Source organism: Rattus rattus, chromosome 18, assembly GCF_011064425.1.
Source record: "Rattus rattus isolate New Zealand chromosome 18, Rrattus_CSIRO_v1, whole genome shotgun sequence".
In the NCBI taxonomy this organism is placed as follows: Eukaryota; Metazoa; Chordata; class Mammalia; order Rodentia; family Muridae; genus Rattus; species Rattus rattus.
This window is the reverse complement of record NC_046171.1, coordinates 23,121,123-23,146,996: the sequence shown is the minus strand read 5'-3', so window position 1 is coordinate 23,146,996 and position 25,874 is coordinate 23,121,123. Positions and strand designations below refer to the sequence as shown.

General features: G+C 43.9%; 1 protein-coding gene and 1 pseudogene across 1 annotated transcript in view; one reads left to right on the top strand and one right to left on the bottom strand.

The window, feature by feature from the left end:
- The window catches only part of Ctnna3 (catenin alpha 3), a 1,495,245-nt gene that overhangs the window by 73,896 nt on the left and 1,395,475 nt on the right, over positions 1 to 25,874 (top strand). The window contains exons 4-5 of the mRNA XM_032888434.1: positions 15,312 to 15,478; positions 25,733 to 25,852. Coding sequence (XP_032744325.1) covers positions 15,312 to 15,478; positions 25,733 to 25,852 — 287 coding nt within the window. The remainder of the gene's footprint in view (positions 1 to 15,311; positions 15,479 to 25,732; positions 25,853 to 25,874) is intronic.
- Positions 10,191 to 12,089, bottom strand: LOC116886935 (annotated as a pseudogene).

The following is a 25,874-nucleotide window of genomic DNA, read 5'->3' as shown; positions in this document are numbered from 1 at the left end:
CATAGGTTCTTCTCCTCCACACTTTGGACAATCATGAGTCGCTGCATTCATGGTTGCTCACTGCATTAATGATTAATTTTTGAACATTTATTTTTATTTTGAGGCAGAATGGTGCTATGCAGTGTAGACAACCCATGGACTTATTCTGACAACCTTCTTTTTTTATGTGTCATAGAATCCCTTTTCTAGAGAAATATATAGATTGGTAATTCATACGATAATATAGTATAATACATTACAATATAATACTATATAATACAAGACATCTACTATTTTACGTTTCTTTACATAGACGACTGTTTTAATCCTTGATAATTAAATTAGCCAGCATTACAAAGTTAATATTCCTTTAATGTGATCTTCTACCTTAGTTTTCTGAGTGCTGGGATCACAGGCGTACAACATAGCAATGGTACCTTAATTTTTTGTAAGTGCTGGCAAATGTGCCAATCAATAATATTAAATATTGTATATATGACTTGCATTAGTTTCTTTATTGGATGGTGATATGCTAATTACAAGCTATGCCTGACCCCAGAGGAGGGTAGGCAGATGTTTGGAACCAGAGTTGTATCCTTTAGAAACAGGGCACCGGCCTCTAATAGCTTGGAGTCATTGGCTACTAATATTGATAACCTCTACTCTTTTGGAAAGTATAATTCCTAGGTATAATACAGTTTAATCTTATGGATTCTTTTATACATTTGCTCATGTGCTGTATTGAATTTAGCTGAGGATAACAATAAAGTTAACGAGATTTCAATGGCTAGAAGTTACCAAGCTCTATTGATTCCTATATTCTGCTGTTACTTAGGGGTTTGCTTTTGTGAGGCATTAACAGAAACAACATCATTTTGCTTATCTGTTTTGATGCTTGTTTCTGAATCACCTACATGGTGGACAATTCTCAATAGTTTTGATTTCTTTGGTGAGAGCTTTAGGTATTACATACCCCAAGGAGACGTTTATTGTTCAGAGCTACAATGCTTTCAAGGTCGGGAGCTGGTGATGTTCAGGCAGTGATAAATTGGGACATAGTTTCCTGGGAGTAGAGGAAAGAGGAAAGACCCAATAAAAAATAATACTCAGAGTCAGACATAAAATTGTTTTAGAGGGGGCACTTTGTATGTGTGCAATTTGAACAGAAAAGGAACCGTAAGCCTTTCCTGAGAAGAGGGACTGATAAGGCTTGAGGTAAATGGACGAGACAACATTCCAGAGCTTCTGCACTCTCACCCTCCCAGGATCAGGCTATAAGACAGATCATGTTCAACTTTCCCATTTTATGTACTAGAGTGCATGCGAATTCCCTGGAATAAATATCTCAGAACTCTTAGAAGTCAGGCAGAAGCATTTAAGAGCAAAACAGACAAAGAAGGAGCATTACATTATGGGCTACAGAAAGTCCTGTGTTAGATAAGGAATTCTAATGTCAGATTTCTCCCTCTCTCCCTCTCTTCCTCCTTCCCTCCCTCCCTCTCTTCCTCACGTTCTTTGACCTTCCCTTTTCCGGGCAGTTAATATTACTAGTAAACTAAATGTTTATTGTACTCTGATTTCATCAATAAGCAAAAGTTCTGATCCTTTGCCTTTTGAAGATTAAGGAAACAGAACTTAATTCTATGGTATTCCATGAGAGTAATTGTGGGAGATGAATAGTTGAAGAAGTCACAGATCTTTAAATTCATGAGTATAAGAGAGACCAGGATAGGTGTCTTAGTCAGGGTTTAACTGCTGTGAACATGGCATCCAGGCAGGCATGGTGCAGGAGGAGCTGAGAGTTCTACATCCTCATCTGAAGGCTGCTAGCAGAATACTGGCTTCCAGGCAGCTAGGATGAGGATCTTACAGCCCACACCCACAGCGGCACACCTACTCCAACAAGGCCACACCTCCTAATAGCACCACTCCCTGAGCGGAGCATATACAAACCATCACAATAGGGGATGGTCAGAATGGGGGCCATCTCACTGATGATTGTTTCAGATGTTGAACTTAATTTCGATGCATAAATACTTCAGAGGAAAGCACGCATACCATCAACCAATGGTAGAAAGGAGCAGTTCCTGGGCTTCTTGCTACTTTTATTCCAGCATCATTAGGAAAACCTTCAGTGCTCCCAGCCTACCCTCAGAGGAAGCCCTCTGCACCCTGTGTCTTCTTAAGGTTACTCCATAACCTTAAATATGTGCTAATAACATTTCCCTTTGACTGGTTAGCCAAAGAGGTCATTTTCTATTTACTCAGTCTTAGGGTTTTATTGCTGTGAAGAGACACCATGACCAAGGCCACACCTATAAAGGACAACATTTAATCAGGACCGGCTTGCAGGTTCAGAGGTTCAGTCCATTATCATCATGGCAGGAAGCATGGCACTGTGCAGGCTGACACGGTGCTAGAGGAGCCAAGAGTTCTTTATCTTGATCTGAAGGCAGCCAGGAGGAGACTTGAATTCCACCCCGGGTGGCCAGAACTTGAGCATAGGCATGAGACCTCAAAGCCCGCCTCCACAGTGACGCACTTCCTCCCACAAGGCCACACCTCCTAATGGTGCCACTCCCTTTGGGCCAAGCATTCAAACATATAAATCTATGGGGCCAAACCTACTCAAACCACCACATTCTCTTTTATGAAATACAAATTTTGTTCCTATATATACCAAAAATAGAAATCTCACCTAATCTTGATTTTATTACTTAGTGATGTGATGTATTACTTTTAGTTGTACCATTATCCCCGTTGCATATGCCGTCACTCCTAAGCGGTGTCCTGACTGTTTTGTATATGGCAAGAATAGCGGAACCTACTCTGTCCACACCCTCTTCCTCCCATATTCCACTGTTCTTTTCTAATTTTATTCTTAACTCGTCAAGACAATTGGCACTTTACTGGTGACATACAGTAGCAATGAAGTCGCCTGTCTTTTCTCCCTAGTTGATAGTAAACATTGAAAAACAAACAGCACACAATTCTCATGTCTTATTTGCTACATGGTAAAATGCTGTATTAAAACTGCCTTCAGCTCCAAGAGTTCAATGGTACATGTGCTTATCAAGAGAAAAAGACTCCATGGTTAAGGTCAAATGCATTTTCTCTTCCAACTCTTAAAATCATGATACCTTTAGGACTGGACTGATAGCTCAGTAGTTAGAAACACTGGCTGCTCTTTCACAGAGAAGTGGTTGAGTTCTGAGCACCCACATGGCAGTTCACAACCGTCTGTAATTTCAGTTGTAGGGAATCTGGTGCGCCCCCTTGTGGTCTCTGTAGGTACCGCACACATGGTACATAGGTATTGGTGAGCTCTGAAGGTATCTCTGGATCAGGCACACCGTACCCCTTATATAATATCTTTCTTTTCTTGGCACTCTCTCTCTTTCTTACCGTAAGACTCAAGACACGAAGAACTTTATTCTGGCTTCAGTAGCAGCTTAATTTCTCCTTGTATAATCTCTTAATTATGTTGTGAAAATAATCCCCATTTTATGATTTGAAGTTGGTAATGAGCTTCCCCGGGAGCAGGGAGCGGAGTCTCACACACAGGAATTCAGTCAGTCATCCATCTTCCTGGTAGTTCCTGGACAGAGCCTCCTTCACATTCCTGAAGATCGACTCCTCAGGTCATATCCCATGCTGTAGCTGGCCCTTCTTGCTTTCATCTCTCAACACTGTTCCGTCAGATTTCCATCTATTAGCTCCCCTTGTAAATCTTGCAATGGTTATTTCTTTTTTTGTAGTTTTATATCTGCATCTGAGTGAGATCTGTGGAAATATGTGGTTGAATAAGGCAGCCCACTGGGAGAACGCTCATGACAGAGATGATGTACGTCAGGACGTTGCAAATATTTACCTAAGTCAGAGGATGAGTGAAAAGAAACTTAGCAATCCCTTATTAAAACTTGAAACTACCCTAAAAAAGAGAAAAGATTATATTAGCTAAGCTAAGAATCAGGGGACAACTGCTAAGATTTTACACAGTTGAGAATTAGTATAAATGTAGGTTAGAAGGGTAGGCTTAATTGTTGAATGGTATAAAACTTCTGGGCAGGTGTTTGTGAGAAGTGAACAGTTTCCTCCTTTGTATTCCCAGATTAATTCTTTTTGTTTAGCAATTACATTGGAGCTGGAGAGATGGCTCAGTGGCTAAGAAGACTCGCTGCTCTCCAAGAAGGCCCAGGTTTGGTTCCCAGCACCACATTTGCTCACAACTGCTTGCGACTCTAGTTACAGGGAACTGGATTCCCTCTTCTGACTCCAAGGGTTCCTGCAGTCATGCGGTGTACACATACACAAGTAGGCACACACACACACACACACACACACACACACACACACGCACCTAAATAAAAATAAAAAATTCCTAAAAATTAGAAATTGCATTTGCATGTATGCGTGCATCTCTCTCTCTCTCTCTCTCTCTCTCTCTCTGTGTCCACATGTGGAAACCAGAGGACGACTCCACTATGTGGGTTTGGGAATTGAACTAAAGTGTCAGGCTTGGAAGCAAGTGCCTTTACCCACTGAGCAGTCTTCCTGGTCCTAATGCCTGTTAATCTGGAGAGTCGTTTGATATGGGTAAGTAGATGGATTATCTCAAGTATCTGGGAAGTTACTTAACTGTTCCAAATGGCCGTGTCAAGTATAATGAGAAGAGGCACTTTTTAGTGGTTAAGCACTTCCCTTTCATGATTGTTACATCAAAAGCTCTTCAGTGAATGACAAGCTGTGAATAATTAGTCAGTATAGAGAGCTGCCTTGCATTCACACAGCTCCACACCTTTTCAAAAGCGCTCTGACATTTGTCAGCGGGAACTATCTCTGTAACAGTCTTCATGAGGAAACAGAATAGATCTTGATGTCCTAATTTCAAGAGTGGTGGAAGAGAAAGGGGGGAGAGAGGGGAGAGGGAGGAAGGGAAGAGGGAGGGAGAGGAGAGGGGAGGGAGAGGAGAGGGAGAGGGAGAGGAGAGGGAGGCCAAATATCATACAGTTTAAATGTTTGAAGCAGTGAAAGTCTGACAGGCATGCGTTAAGTTATCTGACCAATTCTGACTCTTCTCACAGAATTCTACTGTGAATATTCAGAAGACACTAAGCTGCAGAGGTTGTAAAGAACAAACACAGACATGTTCTTTTTCTTTTAAATCATTATCTTTAATCTTTTCTTACAATCTAGTAAATTATCCCCCTCCCAGCCCACCACAGTTCTTCATCCCACCCCCCAACTCCCCAAGAGGACATACCCTCTTGCTATCCTGCCAGGCCTCCCCATTCCCTGGGGCCTCAAATCTTTCAATGGTTAGGTGTGTCTTCTCTCATTGAGGCCAGACTACGCAGTCCTCTACTGAGGCCTGGGACCAGCTAGTGTATGCTGCTTGCTGGACTCACTGGCCTTCGAGAGTGTGGCTCCATGAGACTGAGAAGGCCACTGTGAGTGACAGTGGTGGATAGAGAGGCTCTTGCTGTCCAGTAAAGCAGAACTGTGCTGCTACTAGAAGTTTATCTTGGCTGATAGTTCTGCCTTAAGAGCATTAAACTTGAGTTTCTGGGCTTTTGCTTTTAGGTGTAGCAAGAGTGGACTCTGCTGTTCGTGATTAAGATCCGCTTTGGGCCAGGATCCAGTTTGTTTCTTGGACAAACCTATATTAATAATGAAGTGGAGATGTAAAGCCAGAATATATTTAAAATTTTTGATTACACTTTATTACATTTTGTGCATGTGTGTGTGTGTGTTTGTGTGTGTGTGTGTGTGTGTGTGTGTGCGCGCATGCATGTGCGTGCATGGTTGCTCACATGCATGGTCTCTTGCACGCATGCACGCACACATGCACGCATGCGTGAGCACAATATGAATCCCTCCCCATCCACCACATGATGGCTAGAGGACAACCTATGGGAGTCCTCTAAACTGGGAGTCCTCTAAGCTTTCAGATTTAGCTTTTCACCCATTGAGTTCCTACCAAATCAGTACTTACTAACCCAGCTCAGCAGAACCATTAGGGGAGGCTGATTGGACTTCAACATACTAGATCCACCAATTGAAAGATTAAAATTTATCACATAGGCCTTAGAAAATATGAGTCTGAGGGCTGCCCTTCAATCTTGTCAGAGAGGATTACTGGGAGGCAGCGCATCTGTGTGTCTAAGGGTCGTTGTGGAGAGAATGGAGCTGCTGGACCCATTGCATACATGTTCCTTACAGCTGTTTGGTTCTTGTCCATCTCCTTTCTCTCTCACACATATACAGCCTGCACAAAGATCAGCTTCAAACTGAAACTATGATGGACAGAATCCAAGTACGCACCCATGTTGTTCTCTGTCAGTGAGTTTTAGGAACACAAAGCAAGTGTAGCTTCTAGAAGTGAAAGGGAATAATCCCTAAGCAAACAAAGAAAGAAATTTTTAATATGAATTATCAAAAAGCAGTTTCTCATGGAGCTCAGACCAGTCTCAAACTCACTACATATCAGAGGTGGGCTGTACACTCTTGAGGCTCCTGTTTCTACCTCCCAAGTGCTGGGATTCTGTGCGTGTGAGCTACTGTGCCCAGCTTAGAGTTTTACACGAAAACGCTAAACACTACTGTAAATTTGAAAGGTTCTAAATACCATGCCGAAATCAACCAGGAAAAACCCGCAGGAGACTCTCCAGCTAGCTGGGATTTACTCAAATCTTCCGGGGTCAGTAATCACATGAGTCTTCGGGTTACCAGAATGGAGTCGTGTATGTCGTTAGCCTTTCTCTGTGCTCACACGTTATTGTAGGCTATGTTTCTATCATGCTTTTCTTTGGGACACTAGAGACTTTCGAGGAGACTTAAGCATGCACTCTCCTTACCCAGTGCTCACAGTCTATAGTGGTTGACCCCAAAGAAGGAACCAGGGGCTCTGATTCCCTTCACTCCCTGTCTCACAATGAAAACATTTCGTTGCCTTCTCTTCTGACCAGTATTTTTTGACCTGTCCTTTTTTCTTTTGCTTGGCATTTACCCAGTTCAGTAAATACCAGTTTCAGCCTTCCTGAGAGAGAGGCATATGAGAGTGAAGGTCACTGTTGATATCTCACTGGCTAAGGAGAGTTGAACCTCTGTAATGATGTGGCTGATGACAAGAGTTTCATGATGGGTTGGCACAGGAGATCCCCTTGCAGGACCACTGTTAGGAAATCGTTCTAGAAGTTTCACGGGAATAGCTTTGGTTCTGATATAATAAATCTGCACATAAAAAAGCCAAGTTATTAGTGCAATATGGGGAATACTTTTGACTTTTAAGAACTCTGATACTCTTCTCTGGGGAGCAGAATGTCTCATCTTTCTTCCTTGTAGAGTTTCTATAATGTTTGTGTTTGTATGATGAATTTGATACAGAAAGAAGAATTATGTGAATTTCTAAGGACTTCATAGAAAGTTAGTGACCTTGCTAGGTGAGCTGAGAGTTGAATTTTGCAATTGTCTTTCACTATTATGTCTTGAGTGGAGAACAAAATAATAATCTGTTTTGGGATTACAGTGGGAGGATTACTTGGAGATGGTTTAATTAATCTCAACTGCTCAATTTTTTTTTAAGTTCAGCTAATGGTGATCTTTGCAGGAGATCTTAGGATCTCTCTCCTTCCCCATCCTGTGCACATGGGCTCATACATCATTAATCTTTAAAGTAAGCTTTATAGGTGTTGTAAAATTATTTCTATGCATCTGTGAGGGTATGTTTGTATTACTGAAGTTGACCATGGAGGCCAGAGGAGGACTATGGATTCCTTGAAACTGGAATTACTGTTATGAGCCACCTAATGTGGGTGCTGGGGACCTTACCTGAGTCCTGCAAGGGCTGTGCACACTTAAACATTGAGTCATCTCTCTGGGTGTTCTTCCTGGGTTTATTGCAGTGCTCTTCACTGGAGACTTCCGCCAGCATCCTTTAATCAACTTTTAATAATCTCTGGTTCCCCTCCCCCCATTCCTGACTACAGGAGGAAGCTAGTGACAATACAGACAGTCCCTTTCTGCTGCTTCCTCCAGTGGAGCAGTTTGTACAGTGATAATTTCCAGCATGCACACATCCCCAGTCATTCTTGCTTTTCTCAATTCCTGTGCTGAGCAGTCTTTAATGTCTTGCTTTTGACTACTAAACATGTGCCCATTTTTAACCAACCAAAAGTAACCATGGCAAGGGGCCTTACTAAAATGTTAATGTAGATGTAATTATTGGCTTAGTAATTTAGATCACAGTAACATTAGAAGATCTTTTCATGTGTTTAAACAAGATTGTAGATTTCTTTTCATTTAATTCAGTTATCTGCATATTCAACATCTGCATTGTAAACACTGATTTCTGGTCTTTCCTCCATAACAGGAAGCTGGTTATTGGAGGTTTGCAAATTACCAGGAGTTTTCTACAGACTGAAAAGTTAGAGTCATTGAACTTATTTTCCTACCTGAGTATCACCTGAGAGGCATCACTAAGTTTGTCCTGGATTCAGAAGCCTTGTTAGCAGCCTCGATATGTGTATCAGCTTCTTGGCAAACTTGCCTTTGTTTACAGCCCACACGCTGTCAGAATTGCAGGATGGAAAATGGAATTTGGCATATTTGATTATTGGGTCCATACTTCGAAGGGACATGTAGTGGTAAGAGCACAGTCCTTGGAGGTCAATCGTTTTGAGCTGGAATCACACTCTGTTAGCTCATGGTTTGACTACAAGCAAAAATCCTCACTGCCTACCCTTCTGCAAGGGTTTCTTCAGCAGCATAAGACCATGCAGATGTCTGGGGGTCAAAGGGTCTACAGAGGTCATTTTAATTTTGTTGCTGTTTCTACTTAGAAATTGTTTCTTTATTCTTCCAGTCTCTTAGCAAATAAAAAAACACATTGCAACTACTTCATCCTCCAATAGAAGGGATACATGACTTCTTAGATACATGATTTGAAGGCATCTTCCTTCATTTTACAGTGTGTCTATTCATTATGTCTCTTAAATTGAAGATCTATTTATTTTTATTTTATGTGTATGAATGTCTACCTGATTCATGTATGTGCACCATGTGTGTACCTGGTTCCCCTGGAGGTCAGAAGAGGGTGTCAGACTCCCCCAGGGGGTTAGAGATAGTTGTGTGTCATCATGTGAATTCTGCAAACTTTGCAAGGGTCAGTACATACTTAACTGCTGAGCCATCTCTCCAGTTCTTCATCCCTTTCTTAACATCCTCCTTTAAAGTCCAGAACTTTATGATTGATGAGATAGCTCAGTGGTTAAGAGAAATTTTAGACCAGCAACATGGCTGCTCTGGCAAGGGATCACACCCAAAGAAAGACCTTCTAGGTCTATGTGGTCTGGTTGGAATACAGACATGTTCTTAACATACATCTTTAATGCCTAATCATGAAGGTAAGGTTAGTTTGTAGAAGAAAACAGACATGTTTGAAAGTGATGTCGAGCTTTTTCCCCAGCAACCCCTTGGGGAGTTTACAACTATCCATAAGCCAGCTCCAGCAGTTATAACACCTGTGGCCAGTTCAGGCATCTATACTAACATACATATTCATATGTACACACACACACACATGATTAAAAATACATCTTAAAAGTGAAGTTCAGGGTCAGGTGGTGGTGGTGGTTTTTACCTTTAATCCTAGTACTTGGGAGGCAGAGGCAGGTGGATCTCTGAGTTTGAGGCCAGTCTGGTCTACAGAATAAGTTCTAGGACAGCCAGGGGTTCACAGAGAAACCCTGCCTTGAAAAACTAAAAGAAGAAGAAGAAGAAGAAAAAAAGTGTTAGCTCTTAATTTTGGCTTCAGCCCATTTATAACTATAGCCTAATATCAAGAGATATCTCTCTACAGTATAGTATAGTATAGTATAGTATAGTATAGTATAGTATAACTAACTAACTAACTAACTAACTAACTAACTAAAGTTAGTTCAAAATCTAGACGTTTGTCTAGTTAGACCTACAGATAGTGAATTTAACAGATTTCAGTTACCTCTATATCTCCTTCCTAACCATACTTTTGACGTTTGTACAGAAATCTTGAAGATTTTAGTTTGTGTCTTTGTTTTTTTTTATTGTTACAACTGATGAAGCCTCTGTAAGCCTTGTCCTTTGTATTTTTTTTTGCCAATTGAAATAGTTTTATTATTCCATGTTACTTGTTTTGGGTCCCTGTGGAACAATGCTACACCCTCTACTTTGACTTAATCCACCTCTTCAACGGTGGGGCCTGGAGGAGCTCCTCCACCAGGGAAGCCACCAGGCATTCCTCCAGGCATGCCACCAGCACTCTGGTACAGCTTGGTCATGGAAGGATTGCAGACTTCCTCCAGCTCTTTCTGCTGATGCTCAAATTCTTCCTTCTCTGCAGTCTGGTTCTTATCCAGCCAGCTGATGACTTCATTGCACTTGTCAAGAATCTTCTGTTTGTCCTCATCATTGACCTTGCCTTGAAGCTTCTCATCTTCAACAGTTGCTTTCATGTTGAAGGCATAAGACTCCAGTGACTTCTTGGAGGAAACCTTATCTCTCTCTCTTCTCATCCTCAACTTTGTACTTCTCAGCTTCTTGGACCATTCGCTCAATATCCTCCTTACTCAAGCCGCCCTTGTCATTGGTGATGGTGATCCCGTTCTCCTTTCCTGTGCTCTTATCTACAGCAGAAACATTGAGGAGGCCATTGGCATCAATGTCAAAAGTAACCTCCATCTGAGGAACCCCACGGGGTGCTGGAGGTGCCTGTGAGCTCAAACGTCCCAAGCAGGTCGTTGTCCTTGGTCATGGCCCTTTCACCTTCATACACCTGGATGAGCAAACCTGGCTGGTTGTCAGAGTAGGTGGTGAGAGTCTGGGTCTGCTTGGTAGGAATGGGGGCATTACACTTGATGAGGACAGTCATGACTCCACCAGCAGTTTCAATCCCAAGAGAAAGAGGAGTGACATCCAAGAGCAGCAAATCCTGAACATTCTCAGACTTGTCTCCAGATAGAATGACTGCCTGGACAGCTGCACCATAGGCAACGGCTTCATCAGGGTTAATGCTCTCATTCAGTTCTTTTCCACTGAAGAAGTCTTGCAGAAGTTTCTGGATCTTGGGGATTCTGGTAGAACCACCCACCAAGACAATACCATGGATCTGTGACTTGTCCAGTTTGGCATCTTGAAGGACCTTCTCTACAGGGTCTAGTGTGCCACGGAACAGGTCAGCATTCAACTCCTCAAATCGAGCACGGGTAATGGAGGTGTAGAAGTCAATTGCCTCATGGAGAGAATCAATCTCAATACTGGCCTGGGTGCTGGAGGACAGGATATATTTGGCCCACTCACAGGCAGTGCGGAGACGCCTGATAGCTCTCTTGTTCTCACTGATGTCCTTCTTGTGCTTTCACTTAAACTCAGCAATGAAATGGTTGACCATTCAGTTGTCAAACTCTTCTTCACCCAAGTGGGTGTCTCCAGCTGATGATATGACTTCAAAAATTCCATCCTCAGTAGTGAGGATTAACACATCAAAAGTGGCACCTCCCAAGTCAAAGACCAGCACAGTCCTTTCAGCTCCAACCTCCTTATCTAAGCCAGAAACAACAGCAGGAGCAGTTGACTCATTGATAATTCGAAGTACGTTGAGGCCAGCAATAGTTCCAAGCATCTTTTGTTGCCTGCCGCTAAGAGTCATTGAAGTAAGCTGGCACTGTGACCACGGCATTGGTAATAGTCTTTCCAAGGAACCATTGAAGACACTTCCTTTGGGTAGAAACTTTTTGTCTCCCCTTTGTATCCGACTTGGGCCTTGGGGCTGCCTGCATCATTCACCACCATGAAGGGCCAGTGCTTCATGTCAGACTGAACAACAGCATCATTGAACCTGCATCCGATCAGACATTTGGCATCAAAAACTGTGTGGGTGGGGCTCATTGCAACCTGATTCTTGGCCACATCCCTGATTAATCAATCATCCTACATCAGAGAAAGCAAAGTAGCTCGGCGTGGTGTGGTTAGTTACCCTGAGCACTGGCAATTATTTCCACCTTTCCATGCTGGCAGACACCCACACAGGAGTAGGCGGTGCCAAGATCAATGCCAACTGCAGGTCCCTTAGACATGGCATGTAGTCCCGGCTGTGATGACGAGACCACACAAATGCCCGAGAGCTGGCTCCCTCTTCAACAAGACCGTCCTTTATCCTTTTACACGTGTATAAAACTGTAGAACTCATTGACCAAGTGAAATGCTAGGTATCTGTAAGTGAGATATAAGTGTGGGTTGCTTTCTTTTTTCATAAAACAACTTCTGTTTGGCGTTGCTGTGAAATAAGCAGCAGCTGGCCTGAAACTGAGAACGTTTTGTGTTCTCAGCGTCTCCATCACGTTCATAAAAGAGTGCAAGTCCTGCGACTCCCGCCTGACGTGAAGTGCTGCTGTGCGCCACCTAATTTGAGCAAACTGGTTTAGATTTTAAGGGAATTGATATAAAATGATAGCTCATAAATAAACAAATATTTGTGTCTGGTTTCAGAAAAAAAATAAAGTTCAGGAATTGTCTTAGGGTTTTATTGCTGCGAAGAAACACCATGACCACAGCAAGTCTTACAAAGGAAGCTATTTAGCTGGGGCTCGTTGCAGTCCAGAGGTTCAGTCCATTATCATGACAGGAAGCTTGGCTGAGAGTTCTACACCTTGATCCACCAGGAGGAGACTGTGTGCCACGCTGGGTGTAGCTTGAGCACAGGAGACCTCAAAGCCCGCCCCTACAGTGACGCACTTCCTCCAACAAGGCCACACCTTCTAACAGTGCCCCTCCCTATGGACCAAGCATTCAAACACTCGAGTCTATGGGGGCCATCCCTATTCAAACCACCACAGCCACGCCACTCTATTGCAGAGGCTTTGCTGCCACATATAAGAGAGTATCACCGAACCTCAGATCATGGCGTTTACCTTCCGAAGTTTTACAGTTTAAGCTCTTGCATGTATCTCTGCGACATACTCTGAGTTGGCTTGTGTGTGTGATGTGAGACAGACAGCCATGCTCTTTTCTTTCATATGGCAATCTAAGTGTCCCAGAGCCATGTATTAAATATTATTACAAAGTAAAACAAAACCAAAAATAAAAATAAATACGAACACTCTCTTATTGACTTTTCTCAGAACCTTTGTTGAAAACCAGTTGACCACAGATGTTAAAGATTGCTTTTGGGAATATCAATCCGGGTGTGTGTGCATGTGTGTGTGTGTGTGTGTTTTATAGTTGTCTAGTAAGTTTTGAAATAACAATGTTATTCCTTTCTCTTTTTTTCTAAGATAGTTTTGGCTATTATTACTCTTGAAATTTCTACATGAATTTTAAGATTAGCTCATTCATTTCTGAGAAAATAAACAACCAAACACTTTGTTAGGGACAAACTGCTGCTCCTTTATTACTCCACTTACCACCTGGAGAGTGAGGCACAGAGAAGGTTAGGTGAACTCCCCAGGTATGAGACAGACACACGAAGCCACTCTGACTTCAGGGTCTGCACCGTTTCTTGCTGTGACTCCCAATCAACTGTCCCTTGTGTACAGAAGGCAACTGGCAAACACAAATGACACATTATAGAAAGTCCCTAAAGACAAGACCCCTTGAGAAGCAGCTCAAGACCCATTAGATTTCCCAGTTATAGTTTGTACAATGATTATGTTTTTGTATGACATGAAATCTCTTCACATATATAAGTTAAACGTGCACGTGTCTGAATATATCCCCAAAGCATACATATATAAAACATGCAGATACATTTATAGATAAACATATGTGTATACACATACACATACACTTACACATGAAATAGAAATTCAGGGAGAAATTTCTATATAGGTAAATAAGGACAAATAGTTGGATGATTAATTAATTAGGAATTAATTATATGGAGAATTTAACATTTTTACTTTGTTCTTTAGCAAGCCAAACTATTATCATTTAAAGAGATTTGCCGTATTAACTACATGCCAGGACGTGTGTGTGGAGGTCAGATATGTGGAGGCATGTATGGGGATTCAGTTCTCTTCTACTATGTGGATCTTGGGCCTTGAACTCGGGTCCACAGCTTTGGTGGCCAACACCTTTACCCACTGAGCCATCCTACCAGCCCTGCTGTGAGATAAAAGAAATGGACATGCATCGCCTTAATGATGGGATAAGTTAATGCTGTGACACGTAACAGCAGATGTGGCTATTCTGTGAGTTTGGCTGCTGGAGCTGGGAATGGAGATGGCCACCTTTCCCTTTAGACTCTTCTACATTGGTAGCTTTAAAGCAAATGAGCCCACACTGCTTTTTATAACAAAAGATACTTTAAGTGAAAAGACCTTAAAATAATAGAGATATTTCTCTGACCATTATTCTGTAACATTATTTTTGTGACTAGACTGTATTATGTACGGAACCGATACACGGTGCGGAGTGCATCTGCCTGTGTGAGGATATTGTATTGTCAGAGCGAGGTTAATTTCATTCCAGAGTCTGCTATTCTCTGTAGCCTTGGGATGACCCCACACTTTGGATCCCTATTCCCTGGAGTGGTGTGACTGTAAAGCGTGCCCTTCTGTGCCTGGCTTGTGGGTGCTGAGGATTGAACTCGGGGCTTCACAGATGTTAGGCAGGCACTCTGCCCGCTGAGCTACACCCTCAGTCTGTTAGCATCACTTTAAAGCAGTGGTTCTCAAACTGTGCCTCTGCGACCCCTTTGGGGCATCGCACGACCTTTTCACTGGAGCCACATATCAGATAATCTTCATATCAGTTATTTATACTATTATTTATAATAGTAGCAACATTTCAGTTATGAAGTAGATACAAAAATCATTTTATGGCTGGGGGTCGCCACAACACGAAGGAACTCTGTTAAAGGGTCGCAGGATCAGCAAGGTTGAGAACCACTGCGTTCAAGGCTAACTCTCCTGAGTAGAAAGCAACTCGGGGAAGACTCTCTTTACTTTCATCAACGCGAACTTCTCCCACTGCCCGAGATCTTAGTCCTGAACCATTTCACGGCGATGGAGATGGAGCAACTACAGCAGTAGAGACTTGATGTTTTGACTCGACATTGCTTGTCAGTTGAGAATCATTTTCTCCATGGGAAGATGACACCATGCGTCTTTGAACTCCAGAATGCTCATCAAAAACAAACGCTGAACTGAAGCCGCGCTGTTCATTAAGGACTGTATCATACGGCAATTTAATATTACCGTTGCTCGTGGAATAGTCTTGGAGTCAGGTTGGCTGGTAAATGCCGGAGCAGCTGCAGCTGAAACGGAAACGATGACTTATTTTGCGGTTGTGTTTTTCAGGCAAAGCTCTGAAGGGATCAGCTGAGAGATTTACGGACGACCCCTGTTACCTCCCCAAAAGGGAGGCTGTGGTTCAAGCCGCCCGCGCCCTGTTGGCAGCAGTCACAAGACTCCTTATCCTGGCAGACATGACTGATGTCATGTGCCTCCTGCAGCATGTGTCATCTGTAAGTAGATGAGGAGACAATTTACTTTGGTGGTGTTTTTATTTTTAACTCCAATCTTGAAGCAAGCGTCAGTCCTGGTGCCTCCCGCCTCATCCTTATCAGAAGCGTTTATCAGATAGAGTTAGGAAGGTGGGTGCATATCGCCAAGAATGAAGCCAGAACTTGCTAGTCTTAAAGACACTGTGAAAGTCGGAACACCAGGACGCTTATGGGAGGAGGAATTGGCAAGGGGGACAATTTTAGACCTTTGAGCCTGCAATTAGCATGTAAAGTATATATTTTATTTTTTGTGTATAAGTGTGGAGGACAGTGTCAGCTGTCTTCTTCGATTGCCCTTTATTTATTGAAGCCAGGTCTCTACCTAGAGCAGTGGTTCTCAGCCTTCCTAGTGCCACAACTCTTTAATACAGTTCCTGCTGTTGTATCGACCCTCAACCATGAGATTATTCTCATAGCTACTTCATAACTATAGACCTGCTGCTGTTATGAATTGTAATATTAATAGTCTTTGGAGGTGGAGGGTTGACACAGGGGTCATGACCCACAGGTTGAGAACTGTGGGGCTCGATCCAGGATTCGTGATTTCGTTGGGGACCAGTGTCTCCAACTCATAGGCAAAGCCCCCTTGCCCACTTGGATTTTTATGTGCTGCCGAAGGTGTGAACGCAGGTCCTCATAGTTACAGAGCAAATGCGTTCCCCACTAAGCCACCGCCCCAGAGCCCCACATGAATTCAAACAAGTAATTTTAAGACAGGTGGAGGTTTACCCTCATTGGCAAGTAGGCACCACCATTTTCTGTTTTGTAGTGCCAGGATGTCAAACCCATGGCCGTGCTTCTGGAGGGCAAATACTCTTTGTTAGAACCATATCCTCTCTGTGAGGTCTTTTTAAATTTTTATCAAAAATATTTTTCATACAATATATTTTAATTATGTTTCCCCTCCCCCATCTCCTCCCAGATCCTTCTCATCTCTGTACCCATCCAACTCTATGTCTTCATAAAAAAACAAAACAAAACAAAACAAAAAAAGCAAAATAAATTCAAGGAAACCCAAGAATTAAAAAACAGAACAAAACAACAAACAGCACAAGAAACACATACACATACACTTACAAACACACATACATGTACATACACATAAACACACAAACACACATACACACATACATATACACACATATACATATATACACATACATACACATATATACATATACATACACACATATACATATATATACACATACACACATACATACACACATACACACACATATACACATACATACACATACCCACACTCACACACCTACACACAGGCACCCAGAGGCCACGCACTTTTCATCTCTATGTCTTCAGTCTCTTTCTGCAGTCTCTTAAGGTTTTCATTATAGAGGTCTTGCACCTCCTGGGCTGGGGTTACACGCACACACACACACACACACACACACACACACACACACACTATTGTAACTGAAATGTTTTGCATTCTGATTTCTTTCTCATCAAGTATTTTTACTGATACACAGAAAGGGAAATATTTTATACGACACATGCACTAGCTGGCTTTGGGTGTCAACTTGACACCTTAGAGGCATTGTAGAGGAAGGAGCCTAAGCTGAGGAGATACCGCCATGAGATCCAGCTGTCAGGCATTTTCTCAAGTGGTGATCACAGGCTTGGCACCGTGAAGAGCCTATGAGAGGCTAATGGTGCAGCAGGAGACTCCAGCAGTTTGGAGATGCCAGTACCAAGGGGTAGCCACCAAGAGCAGCAGCAGCGGTTGAGTGGAGGCAGAGCTGAGAAGACAAGTCGCGAGTGTTACAGAGAGCAGAGCTGGAGAGGTGACCCAAGCCCTTGGAGGAGCCCTGGACACCATGGGGGATCCCAGGCTTTGAATGGTTGGAGTTTGCTTTTGCTGTGGCTTAATAGTGACTGTGCCCTGGTTTTTCTCCCTTGAAGTAAGAGAGTATTTGGTTTACTTTTGATTTTACTGGAGCCCACAACCAAGAGACTTTAAATTTTAAAAGGCTTTGGATTTTAAAAGAAATTGGCTATTTTAAAGGGACTGAAATTTTAATGTGTTTGAATTTGTAAAGACTTTTAAGCCATCTATTTTTTTAAACCTTTTTTATTGATTCTTTTGTGAGTTTCACATCATGCACCCCATCTCATTCATCTCTCTGTCCCCTCATACCCCTGCAACTGCCCCACAATATAAACACACAGGTAAACAAAAAAAAAACAAAACAAAACAGAAAATCACTAGCCACGGAAGCTGTTGTGTGTCTGCGTGTCACAGTGTCCCACAGCACAGCCCTCGGTCCATACATCTTCACGTGTGAATGTTCATTGCAATGAGTCAGAGGTCAGAATCGAGGTCTGTGGCCTTTGTGACACCATTAATATTTAATCTTCTCCGGACTTCTCCCAGGTACAGTGTTGTTGCCCTGTGTCATGGAGATCCTGCAGTTTTGGGTTAACAGGAACAGCCCCTTCATGATCCCCAACAGTTCACAGATGATGCAGATGTTGGGGTTGGCCAACCCAGAGCCCTGGATCTGCCTGGGTTGTAGCTGAGCCGGTCAGCCTGCTGGCTCTCCTGCATCTGCATCACCAGGGGAACCATAGGCAGGAGGTGGGGGGCAGCTCTCTTGCTCTCATGCCCTTGAGACCAGCTCATCTGTGCTCCTTCCACCAGAGCCAGCTGTACTGTCCTGCCCAGGTGAGACGCAGGTGGCCAGTGAGGGGCAGGGCCAGCGCTCTGGCTCTCATGACTTCAGGGACAACTCTTCCAGCTAGGGGCATGGAAGAGAAGGCATCACCCCCACGCCCATGCCAGCTCATGGCAGATGAAGATGAGGGGAGGGGCTGTCTCTCCTGTGCTCACACCCTGCATCCCTCACCATCAGGGCCAGCTTCACTGTCCAGTGAGGTGCAGGACCTGCTCTCCTGAGCGCTGCTGTTGGTGAGCTGCAGGGCCTGCTCTCCGGTGTGTGTCAGCTAGTGAAGAGTCGGGCTAATTCTGCACAGCCCTTAGACATCCTCATGGTCTCTAGTGGTTATGGGAGAGATGGACATCGACACGGACCCCTGCTGCTGCATAGCCAGTGACCCAGACATGGATCTGCAGCTGCGTGGGCTGGGACTTCACCATGGTGGTGGCCTTAGGTGGTGGTGCTGGCTACTCACACTCCTCCCTTGAGTCTCCACTCGAGTCTCCAGTTCTACCTCCCCTTACAGTGTTAAAACCTCTCTGCTTCTCTTTCTCTCCCATTGATTCACCACGTACTCGGACATTGCAGTGGCTCCCCCTACAGGTGGGCCATGGGGCTGGCAGGCCTCCAGATGACCTCCTCTACCTATTCTGTGTGGCACGGTGGCAAGCAGGTCTTACAGTACACCCTCGTGACTTGTCTTCCCTGTTCTGCACCTCGTGTCATGGTGGCAGGGGGCCTCTCTATGTCTACGGCCCGCCTGAGCTATATGGCAGCAGTCGGGTCTCTGGGCGCCTTTCCCCACTATTGCAGCACAGGATGGCAGTTGTCAGGTCTCTGGATGTCTCCTGACTTTTCTCTATCAGCACAGCCCTGGGATACTATAAGGACCTCCCTGTCACTGACCCCAGCACAGCAGCCAGAGGTCCCAGCCCAAGGCAAGTCAGGTTGCTTATGTCTTTAATGTGAGATCTTGAGGGTGAATAAGAAAGGAAGGGTTGTAGCTTAATAGTAATGTTTGCGTGCCAAGTGGACAAGGGGTCAGCTGTACTGGCTGATGTGGGTGTCAACGAGAATCATCAGGGAGGAAAGAGTCTCAGGTGATCCAGTGGAGGGCCCAGCCCATTGTGGGTGGAGCCATCCGTGGGCAGGTTGTCCTTGGTTCTATAAGAGAGCAAGCTGAGCAAGCCACGGGGAGCAAGTCAGTAGGCAGCACCCCTCCATGGCATCAGCTCAAGCTCCTGCCTCCAGGTCCTGCCCTTTTCCTGTCCTGACTTCCTCTGGTAAAGAACAGCAATGTGGACGTATAAACTGAATAAACCATTTCTTTTCTAACTTGCTTTTTTGGTTTTGGTGTTTGGTCACAGGAGTAGAAGCCCTAACTAAGATACTTGCCCTCCTTCATTCACCTTAAATGTCTCTCCTTTGGAAATGATTTAATTTTACTTTTAATTATGGATGTGTCTGTGTATGCGAGGGGATTATGTACTATGTGAGTGCAGTGCCCACAGCGGCCGGAAGGGGGCACTGGATTTCCCTCTGGAATGATAGTTAAAGATAGATGTGGGCTCCCTGGTGTAAGTTCTTGGCCGTCTCTTCAGCCCCTTAAATTACTCTTCAAAGTTTTCTCCTCATTATGGTCTGTGTCTTCCCCAAGAAGAACGCCACAGTCAACATTAACACAGATGCACATCACTAAATCATGCGTTCCCTTTTATACAGAGGGAATTCACTTAAACTATAATTATCTTCTAATTGCACACACTTTTTCTGAGATGGCAACCTCTTCTTGTTTCTTGACCTTTTTTGTGGTAGACAAAGGCTTGCTTTTCTTCTCTCCTCCTATTTTATCTTTACTATTTCACAAGAGCTTTTGAGCCTCCCTGCTTTCTCCTGGGATAAACCAAACTCTATACAAGTCTGTGCTTCACGTACTGAGTGAATCTGGGGGTTCCTTTTTGACGCTACAGGTAATAACTAGAATTTTGTACAACTGCATTCACTATTAAATACGAAAGAAAGGATAGCTTCTGAGTGGGTCTTGCTTGGGTAGCGCTTCTGGGTGCTTTCTCACCGGGCGCTGGTGATAGGCTGCTCAGCCCTGGTTATCTGAATCAACCAATCCCAGGACACCAGGCTGCCAGGGCTGAGGGAAGCAAGACTCGCCCCCTTTTCTTGCTGCTTCAGCAGATTTCCTCTCGTCCTCTCCTCAAATTTCTCCATGAATATACATACTTTTTTTTTTTTTTTTAAACAAACTGATTGGCTGTGTAGTTTCTACAGAACATTGGCTTGGATTTATTTAAATATGTATTGTCAGGGAGAAGGAGAAAAGAGCTATTTTGGGGGAGAGGGAGTGCTGAGTCAAACTAGACATTTTCCTGTTGTCTGTCCCATGCCTCTTTGTACGGCAAATTTTCAGTTATTTTAATGGGAGATGAACAATCATGGCCTCCGCTGTTTTGTTTGATGGATTGCTGTTATTATTTCTGAACCGAGACGATGTGATGGAAAAGCGCACTGTGGGGGTGTTGTTCAGAATGCCTGCTTCTGCTCTGGGTATTGGTCAGGGATATTGTCTGCATCTCTTTACTCTTATCTTGCATTCCCTTTGATATACGATAAGGTAGTCAAATACGACAAAATTGGATTTGTTTCTCAGCCCAGAGATCACTGTAATATCCAATCTGCACAGTTTTCGAGAACACCTACATTCGTTTTTATTTCCAATTGATCTATTGAATTTCTGTTGTTTTAGGGTTTGAATTCGGTTCGTTTCTTGTTTTTACAAGAAATGATAGATTCAAAGATCAGCAAATTATTTTGGGGTTCTTGGCTCAGATTAAATATCCCCTTAAAAATTTGAATGAGTAAGTTTCAGGAATATTATTATCTTTTTCAGTCTAATGGTTCTTCCTTTCTCAAATTATTGCAACTGAAAAATAAGTCATTTATTTTGAGAAATAATCAATTCAATGACGATACAGGACACTGCTACTTAGACACCCTGAGAGGTTTGTTTTGATGGCCAAGCACAGGAGAGGAGGAACATCCCTCAAACTAAGTCAACCTTCTGTCTTTTTGAAACAGACAAGCTTCACCAGGTCCATCTTTATCCCCTGGGCTTCAGCTTTTATCTACAAGGTAAAACGGCCCTGAGAGTCTACCTGTGTGTAGTCGCGGAGGGTGCAGAATGCATACCAGAAATTCAGCCAACGCCATCTGGGAAATGTTATACCACTCCTCCACAATGACTGCCTGTAAGGAGGGGCAGTGTAGTGAAGAGCATAGTCATGGCAGTGTTAAGGGACCCAGGGCGCTTTAGTATCAATAAACGGGAGAGATGAGTCCTGACAATGAAAACCCAAGCGAAAATCTCCACATTATGCAAACCCTGACCTTCAGTTAAAGCACTCTCTTGAAGCATTACCGGGTTTTCTCTGGCTATAAACTTATTACCTGGGAATACCTTTCCCTCTCCTCTCCCCTCTCCCTCTCCCCTCTCCCTCTCCCCTCTCCCTCTCCCTCTCCCTCTCCCTCTCCCTCTCCCCTCTCCCTCTCCCCTCTCCCTCTCCCCTCTCCCTCTCCCCTCTCCCTCTCCCTCTCCCCTCTCCCCTCTCCCTCTGCCCCTCCCTCTCCCCCTGTCCCTCTCCTCTCTCCCTCCCCTCTCCCTGTCCCTCTCTTTCTCCCTCTCTCCTCCTCACCCCCCCTCTCTCTCTCTCTCTCTCTCTCTCTCTCTCTCTCTCTCTCTCTGTCTTATTTGAAGTCTTACAGGTGTTTCTTCTCAAGTTCCCTGGAGTTGTGTAAGGTTTACATAACTAAATGAGAACACGACCACAGCTTTAATTAGAAAGAATAATTTTTAGGGAAGAGAAAACGTAAAACATAAAGAACATTTTAAAATGTAGTGGAACTTACCTTACAGTAATTTTTTTTTTTGTGTGTTTTGTGTGTGTGTGTGTGTGTGTGTGTGTGTGTGTGTGTGTGTGTGTGTGTGTGTGTGTTGCAAGAGGGGGGAATGAAAAGATTTCAGCTGTGTTTAAACCGATGTGGAGGAGGCTGTGGTAGGGGCTGGTGAGACAGCTCAGCGGGTAATTTCCCAGCCCAACAGCCCACATTTCGTCTCTGAGGCCCGCACAGCCGAAGGAGAGAACTGTCATGTATCGTCCTTTGACTTGTACATGTGTGTCATTTCACATGCAGACACGTATGCCCACAGAGAGAAAATAGCTAGAGAATATTACAAAATAGATACACTAAATTGAAATATTACATAGATAAACACAAATTAAAGAAAATAAGGCATATAAACAGATGAGTAGAGTTGGCTCACCCCCGGGGACTCTGGTGTTTCCTGCTCTCTGTGGTCCAACTCAGGTTTCCTCACGTCTTCTGTTTTATGTAACCCCTCAGTCACTCTCAGTGAGCATTAAAACGTTTGCTGTACCCCACTCTCTCCTCTCACTTGCACCCCACTTTCTAAAGAAAGATCACAGACGTTGGAGTGAAGCCCCTAGTCAGCCAAGCTCTCTGAGGCCCAGTTTAGGCACGAGACTGGGAGTGGACTCGGAACTCCCTTTACTGATGTGAGTGTTCATCGGGAGGCATAACACAGCGGTAAATGTTAATGCTCTACTCACTTCCGGCTTCCATGACTACTTCCCCCTGTAATGTTTAAGTTCCCCAGGGAAGGAAGTCTGTTCTATATTCACAGCACTTTGATGAGAGGAAGTGTTAAGTGATATTTGTTGGACTCAATTTGCTGTCCCTCTAGGAAGCGTCTCGGTCTTCTCTTCACATTGGACTGAGGTAAACACGGTGCCTTCACAAAATAGAGGACGTAACCCAGTAGAACAGCAGCTACACTCTTTAGTGTTTGATATGTCGAGGATCAAATATGGGTCTGTCTCACGGTGTCACAGTTGTAGTACTTAAGTGGTGAAATCTCTCCCTCATAGACATAAATCTATGTGACAGCACAAGATGAGGATATGGGAAATCCATGACATGAGAGAGCAAACAACAATTACATCAGTTGACATCCTCAGTCACCGACCCTCCAAAGCATTCTCTAATTCACTAAAACAAACCAAGGGTTGAATTTCTTGTGAGCCCCCTTTACCTGATTCTCAGTAACTGGGAATATTCTGTGACTTCCTGCAAGTTGCCACCTCTTTCTCCAGCATGCTGTTGGAGGACGGACAGGATCAACCCGACGTAACTCATTGGTTACAGAGCAAAAATGAACGAGTGTTTGCAGAATATGCCACCTATGCTTCTGTCACAAAACATGTCAAACATGCAAGCACTCTTTCCTCCTTGAATGCACACAAGCTCCAAGAGATCTTCCTAAGTCCTGCTGGGTGACCAGCTCTTTGTGGACCCTCTGCTGACAAAAGGCACATCTCAAGCCATGACATGAACATGTGGATGCAGTTAACTTTTCATACAGTTGTTGGTTTCCATGATTGGCATGTGAAAACTTGATTAAAAATGCCTTTGTTAGCATATATTAACGATGGATTTTATTAGGACATTTTCATGTACGGGTATAATGCATTTGATAGTGTATGTCCTCTCCCAGTCCTACTCATCTCTTCCCTCTTCTCAAACAGAGGATCTCTCTCTCTCTCTCTCTCTCTCTCTCTCTCTCTCTCTCTCTCTCTCTCTCTCTTCCCCTTCCTTCTCTCCTACTCCCTCCCTCTCTTTCTCCCCCTTTTCTGTTCCCCCCTCCCTCTCTGTTTCCCTCCGTTTCTCTCTCTAGGCATGCACCTATTTTGTACATGGATGTAGAGACGAGAGGGCAACATCACATGCCTTCCTAAGTCACTCTGCACTGCATTTAAAAAATTTTAGGGGGTTGGAGGTTTAGCTCAGTGGGTTCGGTCCCCAGCTCTGAAAAAAAGAAAAGAAAAAAAAATTTTAGGCTCATTTAGTTAAAAATTTGACACACACACACACACACACACACACACACACACACACACACACACACGGTATGCTCTCCCTGAGGAAGACTATTTCTCTAACTTTCAGCAACTAAGGAGCTGCCTGTGGCTCTTTGTTTAAGGTTGAGGCCCTGAGTTTTCCTCCTTTCACAGTAACACATCTATGGGTGTCCTCCTCATTGGTCAAGTGTAGGCAGCCCTGTGAGTGAGACTTTGTGGGCGTGGCTCGTCTGACACTTCTAGGAGTCGTAATCTCACAGCAAATGGTCCGTCTGTAGTCTTTCTCGGCTTTTGTAGTCTTTCTCCCACCCCTTTCTTCAGCAGTGATCTCTGAACCAGAGGTAGACACGTCACTGCCACTGGATGTCACAGCCACTGGATGTCACAGCCACTGGATGTCACTGCCACTGGATGTCACAGCCACTGGATGTCACAGCTCTGCACTTGGGTTGGTTGTGGTTTACTGTAATGACCTCTGTCTGCTGTAAAGAGACTTTCCCTTGATGAGGGGTGAGACTCTCCTTATCTGTGGCTATAAAGACCAATATTTAGAATGTGACTAGGGTTAAGCTGGCTTAGTAAGGTGGTGGTGCAGCTTGGCTAGGCTGGCTGTCCTTTGATCTTGGGTGGTTGTTCTGCCTGTGCTTCCCCAGTGTTGGTGAAAGAACACCAGGGTGGGGAAGACCCCCACTCAAATCTCGAGACGACACAACCCCCAAGAACTCACGAGAAGCCGGTCTTGATGTAATAAACAAGAGGTGTACTTGAGAACCAGAGCTCTGGGGACTACATGTATCTCACACAGGAGACAGAGGAGTCGACCCTGAGCCCAATTAGGGGAAGGTATTTGTAGGGAAAATTACATAGGCAGTTGGCAACAGTCACACAAAGCAATTTCATTGGTTTGTAACTTGGGCTCAGTTCAACTCTAGGCCACCCTGCTTCTGGGGCAAGCTGACCCTAATTCTCATTTTTCTCAGGACTGTTGAGTCAGGCCTTATCGAGGCCAGATGGTTTGTGGTGGCTATAGCCAGGCTACATCCCCAAAACATTTTATGTTATTCTTTGCTGTGAGGAGCACTTGTCCTCACAGCAGGGTCAGTGGGGGACAGTTTAAAATCTTTATTCTTTCATTGGGATCACAGATACGAGCAGCCACCACACCTGACTTTCCCGTGGACTGTCAGGATTCAAACACAGCTTCTCAAGCTTTTGAAGGGTGTACTTTTCTCACTGAAACCTCCCCCCAGTCCTAAGAAACTTGTAATATGACTTTGTTAGACTTAAAAGCTTGTTAAATCTCATTTTTGGGGGGTTACCCTAAAGCATGGAAATTCTTTTATTTTGAATGACATATACTCTTATTAGAATGAGGACGGAATGGACCTCTCTTTCATGTATATTGGTGCTACACATACAGTTTGTGTCCCTTTATGATCATCCCTAATTAGTCCATTGAAAGACAATTAGCATTTGCTGTCTCTGAATTATGGTGGGTAAAACCGAAACACATTATTGACTCTATCAGCTAGGGGGGAATTTGAAGATGTGTCACTGTTACAACCTGCTTTTCTTTTCATTTTCAGTTCCAAAGAACATTCGAGTCTCTTAAAAATGTTTCCAACAAATCTGACCTCCAGAAAACCTACCAGAAGCTTGGGAAGGAGCTGGAAAGGCTGGATCGCTTCGCCTTCAAACGGCAGCAGGTAGGACTCGTTGCTCTTCCCC